Source organism: Salmo salar, chromosome 18, assembly GCF_965601325.2.
Source record: "Salmo salar chromosome 18, fSalSal1, whole genome shotgun sequence".
NCBI classification, from domain to species: Eukaryota; Metazoa; Chordata; class Actinopteri; order Salmoniformes; family Salmonidae; genus Salmo; species Salmo salar.
Genome location: NC_138308.1, coordinates 19,097,501 through 19,119,627, shown reverse-complemented (window position 1 = coordinate 19,119,627; position 22,127 = coordinate 19,097,501). Strand labels below are relative to the sequence as shown.

Here is a 22,127-nt window from a genome sequence, read left to right as displayed (position 1 = left end):
CTCCACATTGATCTGGTACTGGTATTCCCTGTATATAGCTCCACATTGATCTGGTACTGGTACTTCCTGTATATAACTCCACATTGATCTGGTACTGGTACTCCCTGTATATAGCTCCACATTGATCTGGTACTGGTACTTCCTGTATATAACTCCACATTGATCTGGTACTGGTACTCCCTGTATATAGCTCCACATTGATCTGGTACTGGTACTCCCTGTATATAGCTCCACATTGATCTGGTACTGGTACTTCCTGTATATAACTCCACATTGATCTGGTACTGGTACTCCCTGTATATAGCTCCACATTGATCTGGTACTGGTACTTCCTGTATATAGCTCCACATTGATCTGGTACTGGTACTTCCTGTATATAGCTCCACATTGATCTGGTACTGGTACTCCCTGTATATAGCTCCACATTGATCTGGTACTGGTACTTCCTGTATATAGCTCCACATTGATCTGGTACTGGTACTTCCTGTATATAACTCCACATTGATCTGGTACTGGTACTCCCTGTATATAGCTCCACATTGATCTGGTACTGGTACTTCCTGTATATAACTCCACATTGATCTGGTACTGGTACTCCCTGTATATAGCTCCACATTGATCTGGTACTGGTACTTCCTGTATATAGCTCCACATTGATCTGGTACTGGTACTTCCTGTATATAGCTCCACATTGATCTGGTACTGGTACTCCCTGTATATAACTCCACATTGATCTGGTACTGGTACTCCCTGTATATAGCTCCATTCTTGTGTATTTTATTCCTCATGTTGCTATTTGTATTTTCTAACTCAGCATTGTTGGGAAGGGCTCATAGGCAAACATGTCATGGTTAAGTCTACACCCGTTGTATTAGGCACATGTGATTTGAGGACTATAGGCCTGCCATTTCCTTCAAGCCTTTGACTGAACAGCTTTATTTGACAAGCTGTCTGGTTGCAGTAATTTTAAGTCAGACCAATGCACATTTCTGACTGACAGACTGGCAGACTATGCTTACACAAACACTTGGGAGCCATTCAGTATTGGCAAAGGGTGCTGCAGTTACGCTGTTACCACAGGCTCACGACTTCCCACTGCCCTGGAGCAAAATGCAAACTCACCCAGAGGCTGTGATTGCTCACAGGGCATTAATGTGAAATATGCCCGGTTCTGTTTGCTGACACTCCATTCCGAGGCAGCAAAGCTGGTGGAATGTCTGGCACACATAATGAATTGTGCCGAGCCATGACCTGTTAATGCTTGATAACAGAGAAAACATCCAATAATTCTTTCTTTATGCAAAGCATTTCCAGCTGGTTTCCTCTCAAACTCAGACATTAGGGACCATTAGAAATGTGCTGGTAGTTGACATAAAAAATATGTCCCGCCCCTCCTCAACGTAAAAACTATGTTCACATGACCCTCCCCTTGTACTGTAAAAAAAAATTACACACCCTCCCCCCTCATTAAATTTACTCTAAATAATGTTGACGGCCACAAATAAAAATAACTGTTGCGACATCAGCATGCATTTGTGGCACAGTCGATGCCAGGCAGGGCTACGGGCCAGAAGGTGGAGGGTTTGCCTTCTACCACAGACGAGCTTACTCACTCTGCCTGTTTCATTACACAACAATCAGAGCTGGCTGCACACAATGATCAGCTAGGGGGAAATCAGATTTTCTATATTCTGATGCTATATTCATAATTATATATAATATATGCAACTAGTTATCCACAAACAGGATTCTGTACCAATGCACCACACAACCAATAAGTAAAGCATGTATCGACTTCGGGCACTTCAATATCATGGTTTGCATTTTCAACATCACAATAAAACAGGCTTAGTCTATGTAAATCTTGACAAACAGAAAATATATCCGTCCCTACCTTGCAGGCCTAGCCAGTATTGAAGGCTTGTCTTCACAATCTCCCAATATCATTAAACATTCTGGTGTTTTGTAACAGATGTCTCTTTCCATTCATCAAATGGCTGCTGCACAGTTTGGATGCTGGAATTAAATTTTGGACGAATGTGCAGAGATAGCCAACAGGACATTTGAAGTAGCCTAATCAAATTAAAACATTGTGACTGGTTGTGTTTACGGAGTGTTTACTGTTCTTTATTTTAGTCTTATTATTATCTATCCTTATGCCTAGTCACTTTACCCTGCCTTCATGTACACATCTACCTCAAATAGAAGGCATATAAAGGTAATACAGTTAAATTACAAAGGCTATATAGAAGTATTATGTTCTAGGTGCGTGAGGAAAAGCCGCTCCGATTGGAGAGGAGGCAGAGCACGTGTTAAGCCTTCCTGAATAACTGGGCCTGCTGGGAGCAAATGTGGCCACATTATTATAGGACAACTTGGGAGAATGATGGTCTGCAACAGACAGAGCATCACATTATCAGAAGTTAAAATACAGCCAGACTGGCCTGCTACTGTCCCTTTCTAGACCTTATAAACTGTTGAAAATAGACCCACAACTGATCCAAATGGAATGAAACATTCAAATCACAGGGCTTTTGCACGATTATTCAAAGGACATCTCCACTACGGTTTCCAGTAGAATGTTGTACCCACTTGAAAACAATAATGCAAATATTCATTGCATTGTGGTGTTGTAGGCTAGTCTAGGTAGGATAATTGTATTGTCCCTAAACAAGATCAATAGGGGAGCTTTTTGAGCTGTGTGTCTCACTGTTCTTTCATGCGCAATGACACACCTGGCCTCTCAGCTGCCTATCAGCTATTCCTATTTGTTCTTGTGGATTCATATTGAAAATTTATGCACCTTTGAATAAATGTTTATGTGTTATATGATTGCTAGTTAGCATATTTCAGGTCCGGACAAATGATCCACCCACTACTATTGTCACTATGAATGGTGGATAGAGGGCAGGATAGGCAGACTGGTAGACTATTGACCTGTGGTATAGTAATAGTTAACGTGCAGAAAAAGTCGCTCTGGATAAGAGCGTCTGATAAATGACGTAAATGTAAAATGTAAAATGTAGAAAAGCATAGTGCATAAGGGAAGTACAAAAACCCATTGATATAGGGGGGGTGGATATATGGAAGAAATTCTAAAGTAAAACATTTTTAAAGAGCGAACGTAAACCAGGGAAAAAATGAACCACCCTCCCCTGTGCCCAATAAAAATATCACATAAAAAAAGTTAGACAACCTTCGCCTATTCCACCCCCCCCCCCCCCCCTCACTCACTAAGTCACAGTAATTGAGTGGTGGTGTTATTAATTATGTAAGGGATAATCAACGATGGCTAGGCATTCTAATATTTCCCAGTGAACGCACAGAGCCCCGAGCTGATTATCATGGCTATAATTGAACACATTTGCCACTAGAAATGTGTTCATTTGCTGGTAGAAATGTGTTCAACATCCACTGAACTAGCTAGCAAGTTAACTAGATAGCTACAGTAGTTGCTGTGGTAACCAAACAAACACACTTGCTAGTTTAGCTGGCCAAACCATCAGTCCTAGCATGCTATTATGAAAATTGAATTCAACAATACCAATACTGTTTTCAATTCGACTTTTGCTTTCAAAAGCATCTCAAACATAAAAATTAACTATAGCCATTGAATACTACCGTGCAAATATGGGGTGTGTTATATGCCATTATAAACTGCCTGGTTCAAGCCCTGAATGCTGATTGGCCGACAGGCATGGTATATCAGACCGTATACCACGGGTATGACAAAACATTTATTTGTACTGCTCTAATTACATTGGTAACCAGTTTATACTGTAATAGCAATAAGGCCGCGTTGCGTTGTGCCTAAGAACAACACTTAGCCGTGGTATATTGGCCATATACAGTACCACACCCCCTCGTGCCTTATTGCTTAAATATACCATTGCTAAGGGCATTTCTTATGCACAACGCAACGCCCTTAGCCATGGTATATTGGCAATATAACACAAACACCCAAGGTGCCTAATTGCTATTATAAACTGGTTACCAATGTAATTAGAGCAGTAAAAAGAAGGGCATTCTAGAGCGTGCATTATTTCCCTTTATAAACTTGGTGGGTCAAGTCTTGAATGCTGATTGGCTGAAAGCTGTGGTATAGCCAGTGTGTTGTGCCTAAGAACAACCCTTAGCCGTGGTATATTGGCCATATACCACACCCCCTCGGGCCTTATTGCTTAATTATAAACTGGGTGGTTTGAGCCCTGAATGCTGATTGGCTGAAAGCCATAGTATATCAGACGGTATACCCCGGTTATGACAAAACATGTATTTTGCTTTTCTAATTACATTGGTACTGTAACCAGTTTATAATAGCAATAAGGCATCTCGGGGGTTTGTGGTATATGGCCATTATATCATTGCTAAGATCTGTATCCAGGGACTCCTCGTTGTGTCGTGCTTAAGAACAGTCCTTAGCCATGGTATATTGGCCATATACCACACCCCCTCAGGCCTTATTGCTTAAATATACTAGGCTCTTCATAATGTTTACTTTTGCTCATTGACTCTACAAATCCAGTTCTAATATGGTCTAGCTTGTTATTGTACATTTTGGATACAAAACTTCTTTATGAGAAAATAAATAGCCTTGGTTTGACAGCTACACTATCTGTGAAATGCGAGAATAAACAAAATGCCAGGTTTGACAGGTTATTACCACAATATGACAGGTCATTAATGCCCTATGATAGACTATTACTACGGAGGTGAGTTCTGTAATGACCTGGACAAGGTGGAGGGAGCAGGCTGACTATCAGCCTATAAAAATACAGATTTTTACACAGGCCTATCTTTGGAGCTGCAGGTAGCAGGGCCGGCCCTAGTCATAACCGACATAAGCGGTTTCTTAGGGCCCCTGGCCGCTTGGGAGCCCCTGACCAAATGTTTTAAAATAAATAACAATAATTTACATACATATAGTGCATTCAGAAAGTATTCAGATCCCTTGACTTTTTCCACATTTTGTTATGTTACAGCCTTATTCTAAAATGTATTAAATTATATGTTTTACTCATCAATCTACTGTCATGACGTTGCCCTCTCTCTGGGTACAGAGAACGCAGTTGAACCCCCTCCCTCTGCACCAAGCCTTTTCTATGCACCATCCCCCGACCTCTATACTTCTGACACAAGGCTGTGTGAAGGCAGTCGTAAAATTCCAAAGGAGAATGTCCTGCCTCATGGCCCCAGTATAAAGAGACACAGTGTTTTCATGGAGAGAACAAAGGATTCTTCCACCTCACAGAATTGGAGAACCGAACGACATTTATGTTCTGGAGAAGGTATAAAAGATCAGGTGAAGAATCCAGCTACGAACTGGTCCGCTTGGTACAATTTTGTGAGGCTCATTAGAGACAATATGGCCATATTACCATACTAAGGTTTATATACTAGCCTCAGCAGTGAGACTTACATCTAATGGTTGTATACAATGATTTAATAAGATTAAAGCTATTTGGAATATGTTGAGAGGCTATGTACTGATGTTAATGTGATAGAATTGTATTTCTGTTCAAAGCTTAACCTGTTAGGGCTAGGGGGCAGTATTTGCACGGCTGGATAAAAAAATGTACCCGATTTAATCTGGTTACTAATCCTACCCAGTAACTAGAATATACATATACTTATTATATATGGATAGAAAACACCCTAAAGTTTCTAAAACTGTTTGAATGGTGTCTGTGAGTATAACAGAACTCATTTGGCAGGCAAAACCCTGAGACATTTTCTGACAGGAAGTGGATACCTGATGTGTTGTATTACCTTTAAACCTATGCCATTGAAAAACACAGGGGCTGAGGAATATTTTGGCACTTCCTATTGCTTCCACTAGATGTCACCAGCCTTTACAAAGTGTTTTGAGTCTTCTGGAGGGAGATCTGACCGAACAAGAGCCATGGAACGATGATGGCCCATTAGACACCTGGCGCACGAGTTCATGTTGGGTACCCTCGTTCCAATACGTTATAAAAGAGAATGCATTCGTCCACCTTGAATATTATTCATGTTCTGGTTAAAAAAGGCCCTAATGATTTATGCTATACAACGTTTGACATGTTTGAACGAACGTAAATATATTTTTTCCCCTCGTTCATGAAGTGAAGTCCGGCGGGCTTAGATCATGTGCTAACAAGACGGAGATTTTTGGACATAAATGATGAGCTTTTTTGAACAAAACTACATTCGTTATGGACCTGTGATACCTGGAAGTGACATCTGATGAAGAGAATCAAAGGTAATGGATTATTTACATAGTATTTTCGATTTTAGATCTCCCCAACATGGCGGCTAGTCTGTATCGCAACGCGTATTTTTCTGGGCGCAGTGCTCAGATTATTGCAAAGTGTGATTTCCCAGTAAGGTTATTTTTAAATCTGGCAAGTTGATTGCGTTCAAGAGATGTAAATCTATAATTCTTTAAATGACAATATAATATTTTACCAATGTTTTCTAATTTTAATTATTTAATTTGTGGTGCTGACTTGAATGCCGGTTATTGGAGGGAAACGATTTCCTGAACATCAACGCCACAGTAAAACGCTGTTTTTGGATATAAATATGAACTTGATAGAACTAAAAATGCATGCATTGTCTAACACAATGTCCTAGGAGTGTCATCTGTTGGAGATTGTAAAAGGTTAGTGCATAATTTTAGCTGATTTTATGGTTTTGGTGACGCCTGTCTTTGAATTGGCACAACATTACACACAACTCTTGTAAATGTACTGTCCTAACATACTCTAAATTTATGCTTTCGCCGTAAAACCTTTTTGAAATCGTAAAACGTGGTTAGATTAAGGAGATGTTTATCTTTCAAAGGGTGTAAAATAGTTGTATGTTTGAAAAATTTGAATTTTGACATTTATTTGGATTCAAATTTGCCGCTCTTGAAATGCACCTGCTGTTGATGGAGTGCACCACGGGTGGGACGCGTCCCACCTAGCCCATAGAGGTTAACTCAGTCATCGCCACGCCCCCAGGGACACAGACAGGACAAGGCGTCATGTGACAGTTTTTCTACATTCAGTATATAAGCCCACCCAGGGTTACTTTCTCCAGACCAGCTTACCTCAGAAGAGAGAGCCAAGGTTTGACCATGCATCCCTCTACTGAAGTTTAACCATACCACGTGGTTAAACTTTTAGACTATCGATAGCGACAGGATAATAACAAGTCTTTGATATTAATTAATAGTAGGGCAGCTAGAAATTTGATATCATTGAACGCGAAGACCGACGAAACATCCATTCTATAACGACATTAACGAATGTCGCTTTGAAAGATCCATTCTAACCGAGAGAGAGAGAGAGAGAACGCGGACAAAAACTCTCCAACAGGACAAAAACTCTCCAACAAGGATCCTGACGACACACTGAGCGTAAATATATATTGATTGCAATTGTTCCCGAATGAGTGAGCGTTCATGTGCAAAGGATTAGCATATCAATTGTTAATATTTATCAACTCTGTGTGCCTTCTCCGCTGCCCCCAACCCCCTTGTTTGTTTAACAAGCCGCCATGCCGGTTTAGCCCACTAGGGCACATTACTCTACCAATTCTTTGTGACGATAACTACTGTTTGTATGCTTTCTGTGAATTACTTTGTTTAGTAAATAAATTATTTTAAGACAGTTGATGTATGGATGACTTAGTGAAGACTGGGTTCGTGCAGATACATTTTTGCAAATGTATAAAAATAACAAATAAAAATACCTTATTTACATAAGTATTCAGACCCTTTGCTATAAGACATGATATTGAGATTTCCATTGATAATCCTTGAAATGATTCTTCAACTTGATTGGAGTCTACCTGTGGTAATGTCACACCCTGACCATAGAGAGCCCTTGGTTCTCTATGGTGTTGTAGGTCAGGGCGTGACTAGGGGATGTTCTAGTCTTTTCATTTCTATGTTGGTGCCCTTGGTATGGTTCCCAATTAGAGGCAGCTGATGTTCGTTGTCTCTAATTGGGGATCATACTTAAGTTCTCCATTGTTCCCACCTGGGTTGTGGGATATTGTTTGTGTTACTGTGTTTAGCACTATGGCTTTCACGTTCGTTTTATGTTTGTTTACTGTTTTGGTAGTTTCACTATATAATAAAGTATGTGGAACTCAACTCATGCTGCGCCTTGGTCCGCTCTGTACGACGATCGTGACAGGTAAATTGAATTGATTGGACATGGTTTGGAAAGGCACACACACTGTCTATATAAAGTCCCACAGTTGACAGTGTATGTCAGAGCAAAAAACAGGCCATGAGGTCGAAGGATTTGTACGTAGAACTCCGAGACATGATTGTGCCGAGGCACCGATATGGGGAAGGGTACCAAAAAATATCTGCAGCATTGAAGGTCCCCAAGAACACAGTGGCCTCCATTTTAAATGGAAGAAGTTTGGAACCATCAAGATTCCTCCTAGAGCTGGCCGCCTGGTCAAACTGAGCAATCGAAGGAGAAGGGTCTTGGTGAGGGAGGTGACCAAGGACCCAATTGTCACTCTGACAGAGCTCCAGAGTTCCTCTGTGGAGATGCTAGAACCTTCCAGAAGGACAACCATCTCTGCAGCTCTCCACCAATCAGGCCTTTACAGTAGAGTGGCCAGACAGAAGCCCCTCCTCAGAAAAAAAGCACATGACAGCCCGCGTGGAGTTTGCCAAGAGGCACCTAAAGGACTCTCAGATCATGAGAAACAAGAATCTCTGGTCTCATGAGATCAAGATTTAACTATTTGACCCGGAATGCCAAGCGTCACGTCTGGAGGAAACCTGGCACCAATCCCGTGGTGAAACATGGTGGTGGCAGCATCATCCTGTGAGGATGTTTTTCAGCGGCAGGGACTGGGAGACTAATCAGGGTCGAGGGAAAGATGAGCAGAGCAAAGTACAGAGAGATCCTTGATGAAAACCTGCTACAGAGTGCTCAGAACCTCAGGCTGGGGTGAAGATTCACCTTCCACCACAAAACGACCCTAAGCACACAGCCAAGACAACGCAGGAGTGGCTTTGAGACAAGTCTCTGAATGTCCTTGAGTGGCCCAGACAGAGGCCGGACTTGAACCCGATCGAACATCTCTGGAGAGACCTGAAAATAGCTGTACAGCAATGCTTCCCATCCAACCTGACAGCGCTGGAGAGGATCTGCAAAGAACAATGGGACAAACTCCCCAAAAACAGGTGTGCCAAGCTTGTGGCGTCATTCCAAAGAAGATTTGAGGCTGTAATCACTGTCAAAGCTGCTTCAACACAGTACTGAGTAAACGGTCTGAATACTTATGTAAATGTGCTAAAAAAATGGTACTGCTTTTGCTTTGTCATTATGGGGTATTGTGTGTAGATTGATGAGGGAAAAAAACGATGTAATCCATTTCAGAATAAGGCTATAACATAACAAAATGTGGAAAATGTCAAGGGGTCTGAATACTTTCCCAAATACACTGTATATCCATAAAAAGGATGCCAGCTGATTCATGATTTCGACTGTTGGAGAAACGCTGTCTGCATGCCTGTCTGTCTCGTCTCGACTCCAGACACGTTCATTACTATCGGACATCTGGAGATTGAATTTGAATATTGAAACAATGTTGCAAATGTTGGAGAGAAAAACAACAAGGTTTATATAAATATCTGCTGTTGAAAACTAAATGTTAGTCTAAAAGAAATGTGAGATAATGTCTAGATGACTTTTATAGTGGAGATCAAGTTTACAGTTGAAGTCGGAAGTTTACATACACTTAGGCTGGAGTCAATAAAACTCGTTTTTCAACCACACCACACATTTCTTGTTAACAAACTATAGTTTTGGCAAGTCGGTTAGGACATCTACATGTGCTTGATACAAGTAATTTTTCCAACAATTGTTTACAGACAGATTGTTTCACTTATTATTCACTGTATCACAATTCCAGTGGGTCAGAAGTTTACACACACTAAGTTGACTGTGCCTTTAAACAGCTTGGAAAATTCCAGAAAATGATGTCATGGCTTTCGAAGCTTCTGATAGGCTAAGTGACATAATTTGAGTCAATTGGATGTGTACCTGTGGATGTATTTCATGGCCTACCTTCAAACTCAGTGCCTCTTTGCTTGACATCATGGGAAAATCTAAAGAAATCAGCCAAGACCTCAGGAAAAATAATTGTAGACCTCCACAAGTCTGGTTAATCCTTGGGAGAAATTTCCAAATGCCTGAAGGTACCACATTCAGCTGTACAAACAATAGTATGCAAGTATTAACACCATGGGACTATGCAGCTGTCATACTGCTCAGGAAGGAGACGCGTTCTGTCTCCTAGAGATGAATGTACTTTGGTGCGAAAAGTGCAAATCAATCCCAGAACAACAGCAAAGGACCTTGTGAAGAGGCTGGAGGAAACAGGTACAAACGTATCTATATCCACAGCAAAACGAGTCCTATATCGACATAACCTGAAAGGCCGCTCAGCAAGGAAGAAGCCCCTGCTCAAAAAAACGCCATAAAAAGCCAGACTACGGTTTGCAACTGCACATGGGGACAAAGATTGTACTTTTTGGAGAAATGTCCTCTGGTCTGATAAAACAAAAATAGAACTGTTTCGCCATAATGACCATCGTTATGTTTGGAGGAAAAAGGGGGAGGCTTGCAAGCCGCATAATGTTGTGGGGGTGCTTTGCTGCAGGAGGGACTGGTGCACTTCACAAAATAGATGGCATCATGAGGCATCATGAGGAAGGAAAATTACGTGGATATATTGAAGCAACATCTCAAGACATCAGTCAGGAAGTTAAAGCTTGGTGGCAAATGGGTCTTCCAAATGGACAATGACCCCAAGCATACTTCCAAAGTTGTGGAAAAATGGCTTAAGGACAACAAAGTCAAGGTATTGGAGTGGCCATCACAAAGCCCTGACATCAATCCTATAGTACATTTGTGGGCAGAACTGAAAAAGCGTGTGCAAGCAAGAAGGCCTACAAACCTGACTCAGTTACTCCAGCTCTGTCAGGAGGAATGGGCCAAAATTCACCCAACTTAATGTGGGAAGCTTGTGGAAGGCTACCCGAAAAGTTTGACCCAAGTTAAACAATTTCAAGGAAATGCTACCAAATACTAATTGAGTGTATGTAAACTTCTGACCCACTGGGAATGTGATGAAAGAAATAAATGCTGAAATAAATCTATCTCTCTACTATAAATCTATCTCTCTACATTTCACATTCTTAAAGTAAAGTGGTGATCCTAACTGACCTAAGACAGGGATTTTTTACTAGGATTAAATGTCAGGAATTATGAAAAACTGAGTTTAAATGTATTTGGCTAAGGTGTATGTAAACTTCCGACTTCAACTTTATAAATTGCCTGGCTTGGCTGATGAGACAGTGGATTGCGCAGTCGGATTGAACAGAGTAGGTATTTTAACATAATAGATTTAGCTGTGGTATACTGGCTGGAATACGGTTTTAACCAACCAGCATTCAGGGTTGGACCCACCCATTGTATAAATACCTATCATGCACCTTATATTTGCATGGTAGAATTAAATGGCTATAGTTAATTCTTACATGTTCTACGTTTGAACTGCTTAAAAAAGCAAAAGTCGAATAGAAAACATTATTTGCATTGTTGAATTAAATTTTCATACTAGCAAGATGGGACTGATGGTTTGGATAGCAAAACTAGGAAGTCTGTTTGTTTGGTTACCACGTCAACTACTGTAGCTATCTAGTAAACTTGCTAGTTACTTCAGTGGATGTTGAACACATTTCTAGAGGTAAATATGTTAAATTATAGCCATGGTATGAAAGGGATGAACGGAAAGGCACTGGAGCAATGAACCGCCATTGCTGTCTCTGCCTTGCCGGTTCCCCTCTCTCCACTGGGATTCTCTGCCTCTAACCCAATTACAGGGGCTGAGTCACTGGCTTACTGGTGCTCTTCCATGCCGTCCCTATGAGTGGTGCATCACGTCAGTGGGTTGAGTCACTGACGTGATCTTCCTATCCGGGTTGCCCCCCCCCCCCCCCTTGGGTTGTGCCGTGGCGGAGATCTTTGTGGGCTATACTCGGCCTTGTTTTAGGATGGTAAGTTGGTGGTTGAAGATATCCCTCTAGTGGTGTGGGGGCTGTGCTTGGCAAAGTGGGTGGGGTTATATCCTCCCTGTTTGGTCCTGTCCGGGGGTATCGTTGGACGGGGCCACAGTGTCTCACGAACCCTCCTGTCTTAGCCTCCGGTGTTTATGCTGCAGTAGTTTGTGTCGGGGGGCTAGGGTCAGTCTGTTATAACTCGAGTATTTCTCCTGTCTTATCCGGTGTCCTGTGAGAATTTAAGTATGCTCTCTCTAATTCTCTCTCTCTTTCTCTCTTTTTCTCTCTTTCTTTCTCTCTCTCGGAGGACATGAGCCCTAGGACCATGCCAGCAGGACTACCTGGCCTGATGACTACTTGCTGTCCCCAGTCCACCTGGCCGTGCTGCTGCTCCAGTTTCAACTCTTCTGTCTGCAGCTATGGAACCCTGACCTGTTCACTGGACGTGCTACCTTGTCCCAGACCTGCTGTTTTCAACTCTCTAGAGACAGCAGGAGCGGTAGAGATACTCTGAATGATCAGCTATGAAAAGCCAACTGACATTTACTCCTGTGGTGCTGACCTGTTGCACCCTCGACAACCACTGTGATTATTATTATTTGTTATTATCCTGCTGGTCATCTATGAACATTTGAACATCTTGGCTATGTTCTGTTATAATCTCCACACGGCACAGCCAGAAGAGGAATGGCCAACCCTCATAGCCTGGTTCCTCTCTATGTTTCTTCCTAGGTTCTGGCCTTTCTAGGGAGTTTTTCCTAGCCACTGTGCTTCTACACATGCATTGCTTGCTGTTTGGGGTTTTAGGCTGGGTTTCTGTACAGCACTTTGTGACATCAGCTGATGTAAGAAGGGCTTTATAAATAAATTTGATTGATTGATAATCAACTCGGGGCTCAATGCGTTCTCTGGAAAATAACGCAACTCTGTGGAAGGTTTGTTCCACTCCGCTAGCGCGAACAGGTTGTTGATTATTTTCCAGAGAACGCATAGCCCCTCGTTGATAATCCCTTACCAGTGGCGATTTTAGCATGTAAATCTTGGTGGGGCAAACAAAACAAAAAAGTGGGATGCATGCCTGCAAAGCCACTACACAACACAACACTAAACAATACATGAATTGCACTATAATGGTGACAAATGGTGCCCACAAACTGTCAGGGCCTACATAAAGCTGTCCCAACAGCAGAGTCCCAACAGCAGTCCCTACACCTTACCACTGCTACACCTGTCTTTCAGTGGAGCCTTGACTGGCAGCTAAACAGTTAATTCAGCCTCGTTTACTGCCTTTTAAAAAAACATAGATGATATGGCTGACTTGCTTAAACAAATGTGGTTTCTACTGACAATTGAGATGTACAAACTATGGCATAAGGGGATGGCAAGCGGATAAGAGGCAATCCGTAATTTCGATTAAGACATTAATGAGCGAGCGATGAAGGACGTAGTCAATATAACTATTTGTACAGCACTTTTGGAATGTACAGTGACAGAATTCAGAACATGGGCTGTTTGTCACCGGTATAGTATAATTAATGTATTGTTTAGTGTTGTGTTGTGTAGTGGCTTTGCTGGCATGCATCCCACTTTTTCCCCCCACTAGAAACAAGTCAGAACCATAGGATAAATAAAGGGGGCAATATAAACAGACAATGAAAGCTCTTACAATATTCAATGATTACATTTCTCTAAAGCAGGTTATAGGCTGCATGTGCACCACCAAGTTAGAACAGTGGGCGAAATTAAGAGGTGAAAATAGACCAAATTATTAGGGTGAGGCACATTGAATGCCGTTTGAGTCTTTGTGTGTCAAAAAAGATACATGTCATATAACACTATTTAAATAAGCTTTTAATTTGGCACGTCAAATAACACAATTCTATTATAGAATGTTGTGTGTGCTGAATTTGAATGTGCAAGCCAAGCACCACAACTACTATCAGTAGCACTGTCAAAGCTGTACAATTCTATTTTTGCAAACAAGCACACACCGGCCACGAACGATGTGTTTACAATATCGCGTTGGTGAAAATAGACCAAATTATTTGAGTGAGGCATATAGGCTACTAACAGCTTACTACACAACATACACTTAGTATTACTTTCTTAGCTACAGTATACATATCTCTCTGGCATCCAACATCATTTATGAAGCGGTCTAAGACATTTTTGGACTCACAATGTTGTGATGTGCTTGAACAGGAAAGTGGCGCGGTGGCCCTTCGAGGGCAAATTTTGTAATTAAAGAGAAAGATGCCAGATTTACAATTTCGAGTTGAATGACCATTCAAAACGTATTTTCCCAGTTTAGGCTGTTTATTCCCGACTTCCCAGTTGCAGTGCTTGCAGTCACCGATTCCTTCCAAACCACTCATTGTTGTGTAATGTTTATGTCCAATGGCCGATGAGCACCGATATGTTATATCTATATTCTGTCTTCATTATTTATCTTCATATGACAAGGATTTAACAGGATTTGCCAGTAGACTTGATTCATGATGATGATTGCTAGCTAAGATTGTGAAAGTAAGATGTTGACATGATCGGTCCAATCAAAGCTACTGTACATATGACGTGATTTGACGTAATTTCTGTGGCCAATGACCTTGAGCCTTTTTGGAAGGGCACTTGTAATATAACTTTGGCAGAACCCAAAGGGCTGAAATGTTGGATGTCTACCCTTACTAAGGACTTAAGTTTGGCGATTGTGTAAGGTCCCAAAGAGTGACAGAACACTGAGCCAATCACGGAACAATGCTCCTGTTTTCTGCTGGCCCACCCCGCTACCACAGAAAGCACTGAGCTAGGCTGAAACACCTGCATTTTGGAGCTGATTACTCAAGAAAACAAAAAAGAGACCATGTTTGTATGTGGCTTTATTAACTCAATTATTTATATATATATATATATATTATATATATATAATTATTTTATATATATATAATTATTTTTTTGCACTGTTTGAAAACTGATAGGTGATACGTATTAATGCCAAAATAACATGTAAAACAGGCAAGCCCCAAAAACAATGTATATTTATTTATTTTATAAATATTTATTTTTGTGCAAAAAATGTGGGTCTCAAAACAGGTGAATGAATGACAGTTTATAACATTTTTGACATGCGTTTTTCTGGATTTTTTTGTTGTTATTCTGTCTCTCACGGTTCAAATAAACCTAGCATTAAAATTATAGACTGATCATTTCTTTGTCAGTGGGCAAACGTACAAAATCAGCAGGGGATCAAATACTATTTTCCCCTCACTGTATATAGGAATTCAGTTGGGGTCTCAACTTACTGTTGAGGGTTAGAAAAGGTGCAATTTCTACAATTGGTTGTGCATCAGCATTTTTTTCGCTTGTTAGGTAGACTTTGTCATTAGGCAAAGATTTAGGATCATCTCCACAAATCATAAAGGGTATTATAACAGTGTCTAGGGGCAACCTCATACTGGAGAAATCAGCACTCCTACTCTGAGATACTTGCTTGATACATACGGACCCTGATTCTCAGTTGAACTGGTGGCATGGCAGGGGGTTAGAATGAATTATGAGATTGTTTGAGGTGGCCTTGTGTGAACCACATCATATCTGAAGTTGTCACTGGTTGATGACAATGCTCCTCTTTCCCCCCAGCACACACACACACACACACACACACACACACACACACACACACACACACACACACACACACACACACACACACACACACACACACACACACACACCGCAAAACCCATGTGCTTCCTATCTCCGGAGCAATCAATGAGAGACGAGCCCCTGCTGTCGATCAGGTTATTTCAGCAGGAAATTATATTGAAGATTACACAGCCACAGAGACAACTCGCTCAAAATAAGTGATAGGCAAATCAAATCAAATTGTATTTGTCCCATGCGCCGAATACAACAGATGTAGACCTTACTGTGAAATGCTTACGTACAAGCCCTTAACCAACAATGCAGTTCAAGAAATAGAGTTAAGAAAATGTTTACTAAATAAACTAAAGTAAAAAATGTAATGAAAAGTAACACAATAAAATAACAACAACGAGGCTATATATACAGGGGGGTACAGGTAGCGAGTCAATGTGCGGGGGTACAGGTTAGTCGAGGTGATTTGTACATGTAGGTAGTCAAACTTTTGTTTTTGCTTTGAGGAGGGTTATGTTTTTTGTATTGGTCACAGGGGAGGGCAGTGCGTTTTCTCCCTGGTTTACATTCCCCATTTTGCAGGTTTTACTTTATCATTTCTTCCATATATCCACATTTTCTCATCTGCTTGCATGTGCCTCCCCTATCTAGGTGTTTTGGTACTTCCCTTGTGCACTATGCTTTTCTGTGCTTGCTATACCACAGGTCAATATAGTCTACAAGTCTATCCTGACCTCCATCCATAGTGACAATAGTGGTTTGTGCAGATCTCCAATAGCGTAACTAGCAACCATACCACACACAAAATCATTCAAATCTGCACCAATTTCAATATAAATCCATAAGAACATAGAGGAATAAGTGATGGGCAGCAGAGAGGCCAGGTGTGTCATTGCACGTGTCACTGATTCCGATATTTTGTGTTAACTAGCAATTATATCACACATAAAAAACAAAACATATTGAGAATTTTTAAATAATAATGATCTCGGAGCCATGATGCAAAATGATCCAAAAGTAATGTCCCAACAGAAAGTTACCCCTCCTGAATAATGCAAAAGCTAAATTTAAACTTCAATTCATGAGAAAAGAGAGTGCAGGAGACAGTCAACGAGCTAATAAGGCAAGCAGCAGACAGCTTTGTAGCAGCGGCCGCGGCATAATCAAACAGAGGTGGACAGCGAATGGTGCTGAACGTCATTTGAGTAGGCCTAATTAATTTCAACAATTGCCTTCACTAACAACAAGAGGGCTTTGTTGAAGCCTATTTCTTCCTATTTAAGAAATGAGAGGTAGGCCTAACTGTTTGACAAACACAATTAGGCTATCCACAGATTCAGTCGGTAGCCAGATCCACCAATAGGCCTACTGTCACCATGCACTCCTTAAATATCTCTGTGTATGTGAAAGGTTTGGTTAAAACCAGGTCTCGAATTAAGGTGGTAGGCTATGTGAGGGTTAGCGACATCTATATGACTGGTGAGGGAATGCCATGCCCTTTGTTAAAGAAAGCTGGGCAAAAAAGGATAGCCGACCTATTGTTAGCTTTATATTTAGAAAATGAATGAGTAAAAAGGATCCTAGTTACATAGAGCGTTCTATAATGATGCTCAGCTATGTGATGCCTTACGCCGGAAACATGCTGTAACATCCACAGTTGTTTCGATTGCTTATGTTTATAAGAAATGCGGTCGGCCGTTCGAATACTTTAGTTTAACTTTACTCAGAAGTATCCTGACATTACACAGTTCACATGGCATCTCACTCCCACCGCCTGGCTACTGTAAAACATGGAACTGGAATCCCACAGTACGAATACACGGACAGGATTATGGCATAATGTTCACTACATCACAAATGCCTTATGCTAGAAACAATACCCGTGAAAGCTGCGAAGCATGTGGTGATATATTTGCTTCATCTCTATGCCATTTTGAGGCTGAGCCACGGCCTTCTATATTCCAAGAGACAAAAAATGACTGTTATTATGTCTGTGTCAGATATTCACTTTCTGAAAAGAGAATATGTTTAAACCCAGGCAGCTTTAAGGGAAGCACTTGTTACCTTCTGTTGTTGGGTTCGGCCTAATTAAGCAATGGACAAGTAGCCAGCAGTTGAAGCTTCCATTTTTCTATGTCGGGTCGGGCCTCTGGGTGGAAAGGTAACTTTTGAAAGTCGGCTATGCTTAGATTCATGAGGACTTCTTAATTATTTGCAAAAAGATACTGGTTTGACACTGGAGAAATATGGTAAGAATGCATTTCTGTGTCCATTCTTTCCTGACACTCCTATTTTCATTATCCACCTTTCTGTTGAGGCTTTGAGAGCTACATTTTCTCTTGATTGCAAGTTGATTTTCTGCAATCAATGCACAGAGAAATTGACATAAAAAAACGAATTTAATAGAGCCATTGTTCATTTTATCAGTGTAATCAGATCGAAATGATGATGTTATTGTCATTGATTATATACTAAACAGATGTGTTAAAATGTTGTTCAATTTGTAGTGAGGGCCTGTATGGATTGGGCTGCTATCATGCTAATTATGTCTTGGCCCGCCAACTATTAGCTCAGAAAACCATTGGCCCTAGGTCAAACCTACAGTGGGGGAAAAAAGTATTTGATCCCCTGCTTATTTTGTATGTTTGCCCACTGACAAAGAAAGGATCAGTCTATAATTTTAATGGTAGGTTTATTTGAACAGTGAGAGACAGAATAACAACAAAAATATCCAGAAAAACGCATGTCAAAAATGTTATAAATTGATTTGCATTTTAATGAGGGAAATAAGTATTTGACCCCCTCTCAATCAGAAAGATTTCTGGCTCCCAGGTGTCTTTTATACAGGTAACGAGCTGAGATTAGGAGCACACTCTTAAAGGGAGTGCTCCTAACCGCAGCTTGTTACCTGTAAAAAAGACACCTGTCCACAGAAGCAATCAATCAATCAGATTCCAAACTCTCCACCATGGCCAAGACCAAAGAGCTCTCCAAGGATGTCAGGGACAAGATTGTAGACCTACACAAGGCTGGAATGGGCTACAAGACCGTCACCAAGCAGCTTGGTGAGAAGGTGACAACATTTGGTGCGATTATTCGCAAATGAAAGAAACACAAAAGAACTGTCAATATCCCTCAGCCTGGGGCTCCATGCAAGCTCTCACCTCGTGGAGTTGCAATGATCATAAGAACGGTTAGGGATCAGCCCAGAACTACACGGGGGGATCTTGTCAATGATCTCAAGGAAGCTGGGACCATAGTCACCAAGAAAACAATTGGTAACACACTACGCTGTGAAGGACTGAAATCCTGCAGCGCCCGCAAAGTCCCCCTGCTCAAGAATACATATACAGGCCCGTCTGAAGTCTGCCAATGAACATCTGAATGACTCGGAGGACAACTGGGTGAAAGTGTTGTGGTCAGATGAGACCAAAATGGAGCTCTTTGACATCAACTCAACTCGCCGTGTTTGGAGGAGGAGGAATGCTGCCGATGACCCCAAGAACACCATCTCCACCGTCAAACATGGAGGTGGAAACATTATTCTTTGGGGGTGTTTTTCTGCTAAGGGGACAGGACAACTTCACCGCATCAAAGGGACGATGGACGGGGCCATGTACCGTCAAATCTTGGGTGAAAACCTCCTTCCCTCAGCCAGGGCATTGAAAATGGGTCGTGGATGGGTATTCCAGCATGACAATGACCCAAAACACACGGCCAAGGCAACAAAGGAGTGGCTCAAGAAGAAGCACATTAAGGTCCTGGAGTGGCCTAGCCACTCTCCAGACCTTAATCCCATAGAAAATATGTGGAGGGAGCTGAAGGTTCGAGTTGTCAAACATCAGCCTCGAAACCTTAATGACTTGGAGAAGATCTGCAAAGAGGAGTGGGACAAAATCCCTCCTGACATGTGTGCAAACCTGGTGGCCAACTACAAGAAACGTCTGACCTCTGTGATTGCCAATAAGGGTTTTGCCACCAAGTACTAATTCATGTTTTGCAGAGGGGTCAAATACTTATTTCCCTCATTAAAATGCAAATCATTTAATAACATTTTTGACATGCGTTTTTCTGGATTTTTATGTTGTTATTCTGTCTCTCACTGTTCAAATAAACCTACTATTAAAATTATAGACTGATCATTTCTTTGTAAGTGGGCAAACGCACAAAATCAGCAGGGGATCAAATACTTTTTTCCCCCACTGTTGTTGACCCAGGACCTAGAACCTAACTAATGCTTCAATATAGCCTTAATATTTGCCATTTCACTTTTCAAATGTATTACCTTTTATGTGTGGCAGAAACACAATCAGCCAGATTAGGTAGGCTACTTCACAAGTATCCTGTATACTACCTACACACGTTCATCCACTCCACTCTACTATAACTCCAGCATTCAAACTGCCCATGTCCATTTGATGAATGGAAAGAGACATCTGTTACAAAACACCAGAATGTTTAATGAAGTTCAGAGATTGTAAAGCCAAGCCATTGATATTGAGTAAGGAGGGATGTATTTTTTGTTTTTTGTTATTGACGTACTCTGTTTGATTGTGGTGTTGAAAACGCAAACCATGGTGAAGCGCTAGAGGTGTGTGGCATATGCAGTTTCCCGTTGCTTATTGATTATGTGTGGTGCATGGGCACAGAAAACTGGTGGTTGCAAAATTCGTTGCATATACAGTATTTTATATAATGATAATATGTTGAACATCGGATTTCCCCCTAGCTGATCATTGTCTGCAGTCCGCTCTGAGCGGGCTGCTCATGTAATGAGACAAGAACAGAGTGTGAGCTGGTGGTCCATGGTGGTCGGCGAACCATTGAACCCGCAGCCTTCTATTCAGTAGCCCTGCATGGCATCTACTGTGCTACAAAACCACGCTGAAGTGGTAGATATCCACGTTTATAAACACATGGTTGCTACAGTTATAGTTATTTGTGGTGGTAATCATTCTTTTGCGCATTTTCGAGTAAATGTCGAACTGTCCCTAAGCTTTGGTCTGTTGATAATGACATGCCATGTATCTGTCGTTGATTTATTATTACCTCTTCAAACAGTTCCAGGCTGTATGTGTTGTCATCATCCGCGAAGAATACTATCCCCACGTCCTTGCTGGAGCGATGCGACCGCAGCCACGACAGAGCCGTGTTCCTCTGCTCAGTAGCACGGGGCATCCCGGTACGTTTGAACCGGCGGGGCGTAAAGATGTTCAGGTGTGTGTACTGCATCCCCGAGCGGGCGAGAAAGCGCACCACCAGCTCCGTGCGCACACTCGAGTCCTCCACTACTATCCAGTGGAAGCGAGGAACCTGGCGGAAGGTGTTAGCGAGCCGGGTAAGTTCAGCTTTCTGGACTGGCCGGTTGTAGGTCGGGGTGATGGCGTAGATTACCGGGAGAGCGGAGCGGTTGGCCCGGGGTGGGCTGGTTCTGTCTTGCCTATGTGCGCCCCCTCCGCGGCCCAGGGCTGGACTTCGGACGGACGTCCTTGTGTCAATATGGATCATGATGATGACGATGAGGACCCAGGGCAGGAGGATGAAGAAGCGGCTGTAGAAGAGCGATTTCATCTTGCCGAAGTTAGGGGATAATCATCTGAGCCGTGCACTCACTTTACCTCACTCCATCACACCCAGGCATTATACGAACGTTCGGCGACAATTTGCACTCTCCAAAATTATTTTAATGACCACATAAGACCATTATTTTGACATGAGGACTTTGTTTCTTATTATCGCCAATAAACTGTCATAAATCTCCAAATTCATCCCCTTCGGGGTTATGAAAACATAGTCACGTCCGCGTCCGGTCGGGACCGTTTGCTGAGTCTTCTCCCGGATAAAAGTGGAGATGATCATATCCCTCGAACAACAGAGAGACGAAACGAACCCCTTAAAAACAACAGGTAATCCCTCTTAACATGCCTTCAGCCCACAACCTTTCCGATAAACCACAAATAACTTTCAAAACAGACCAAAAATCAGACCTTTCCACTGGCCACTACTCCCGTAGGTTCCGGGAGAAAGGGTATCATTCCCGGGGCTGGATGCTGGTTGAGTCGGTGTCTAGCGGGCAGTGGTGAGAAGCAGGTGCAGGAGCGTCAGTGCAGAGAGATGATAAACTGCGATGTGGAGAGAAATGGGACGGGGAAGACTGGAATGAACGGAGAGAGAAAGAGAGTGTAGGAAAAGGGGAGGAAAAAAAGGATACTTTGTCATGCTGCTAGAGGAACACGTCAGTGTCCGCTGAGGATGGAGATGAACTCACCCTAACAACAGAGAGAGAGAGAGAGAGAGAGAGAGAGAGAGAGAGAGAGAGAGAGAGAGAGAGAGAGAGAGAGAGAGAGAGAGAGAGAGAGAGAGAGAGGAGAGAGAGAGACGTTTGCTTTGGTTCTAAATTATTATCTGG

The 22,127-nt window shown here is 41.9% G+C and overlaps 1 protein-coding gene across 1 annotated transcript in view; it reads right to left on the bottom strand.

Annotated features, from left to right (window-relative positions):
• The window catches only part of LOC106576988 (galactosylgalactosylxylosylprotein 3-beta-glucuronosyltransferase 2-like), a 49,013-nt gene extending 27,010 nt beyond the window's left edge, over positions 1 to 22,003 (bottom strand). The window contains exon 1 of the mRNA XM_014154606.3: positions 20,768 to 22,003. Coding sequence (XP_014010081.1) covers positions 20,768 to 21,289 — 522 coding nt within the window. The 5' untranslated portion in view covers positions 21,290 to 22,003. The remainder of the gene's footprint in view (positions 1 to 20,767) is intronic.
• Positions 22,004 to 22,127: the final 124 nt, after the last annotated feature.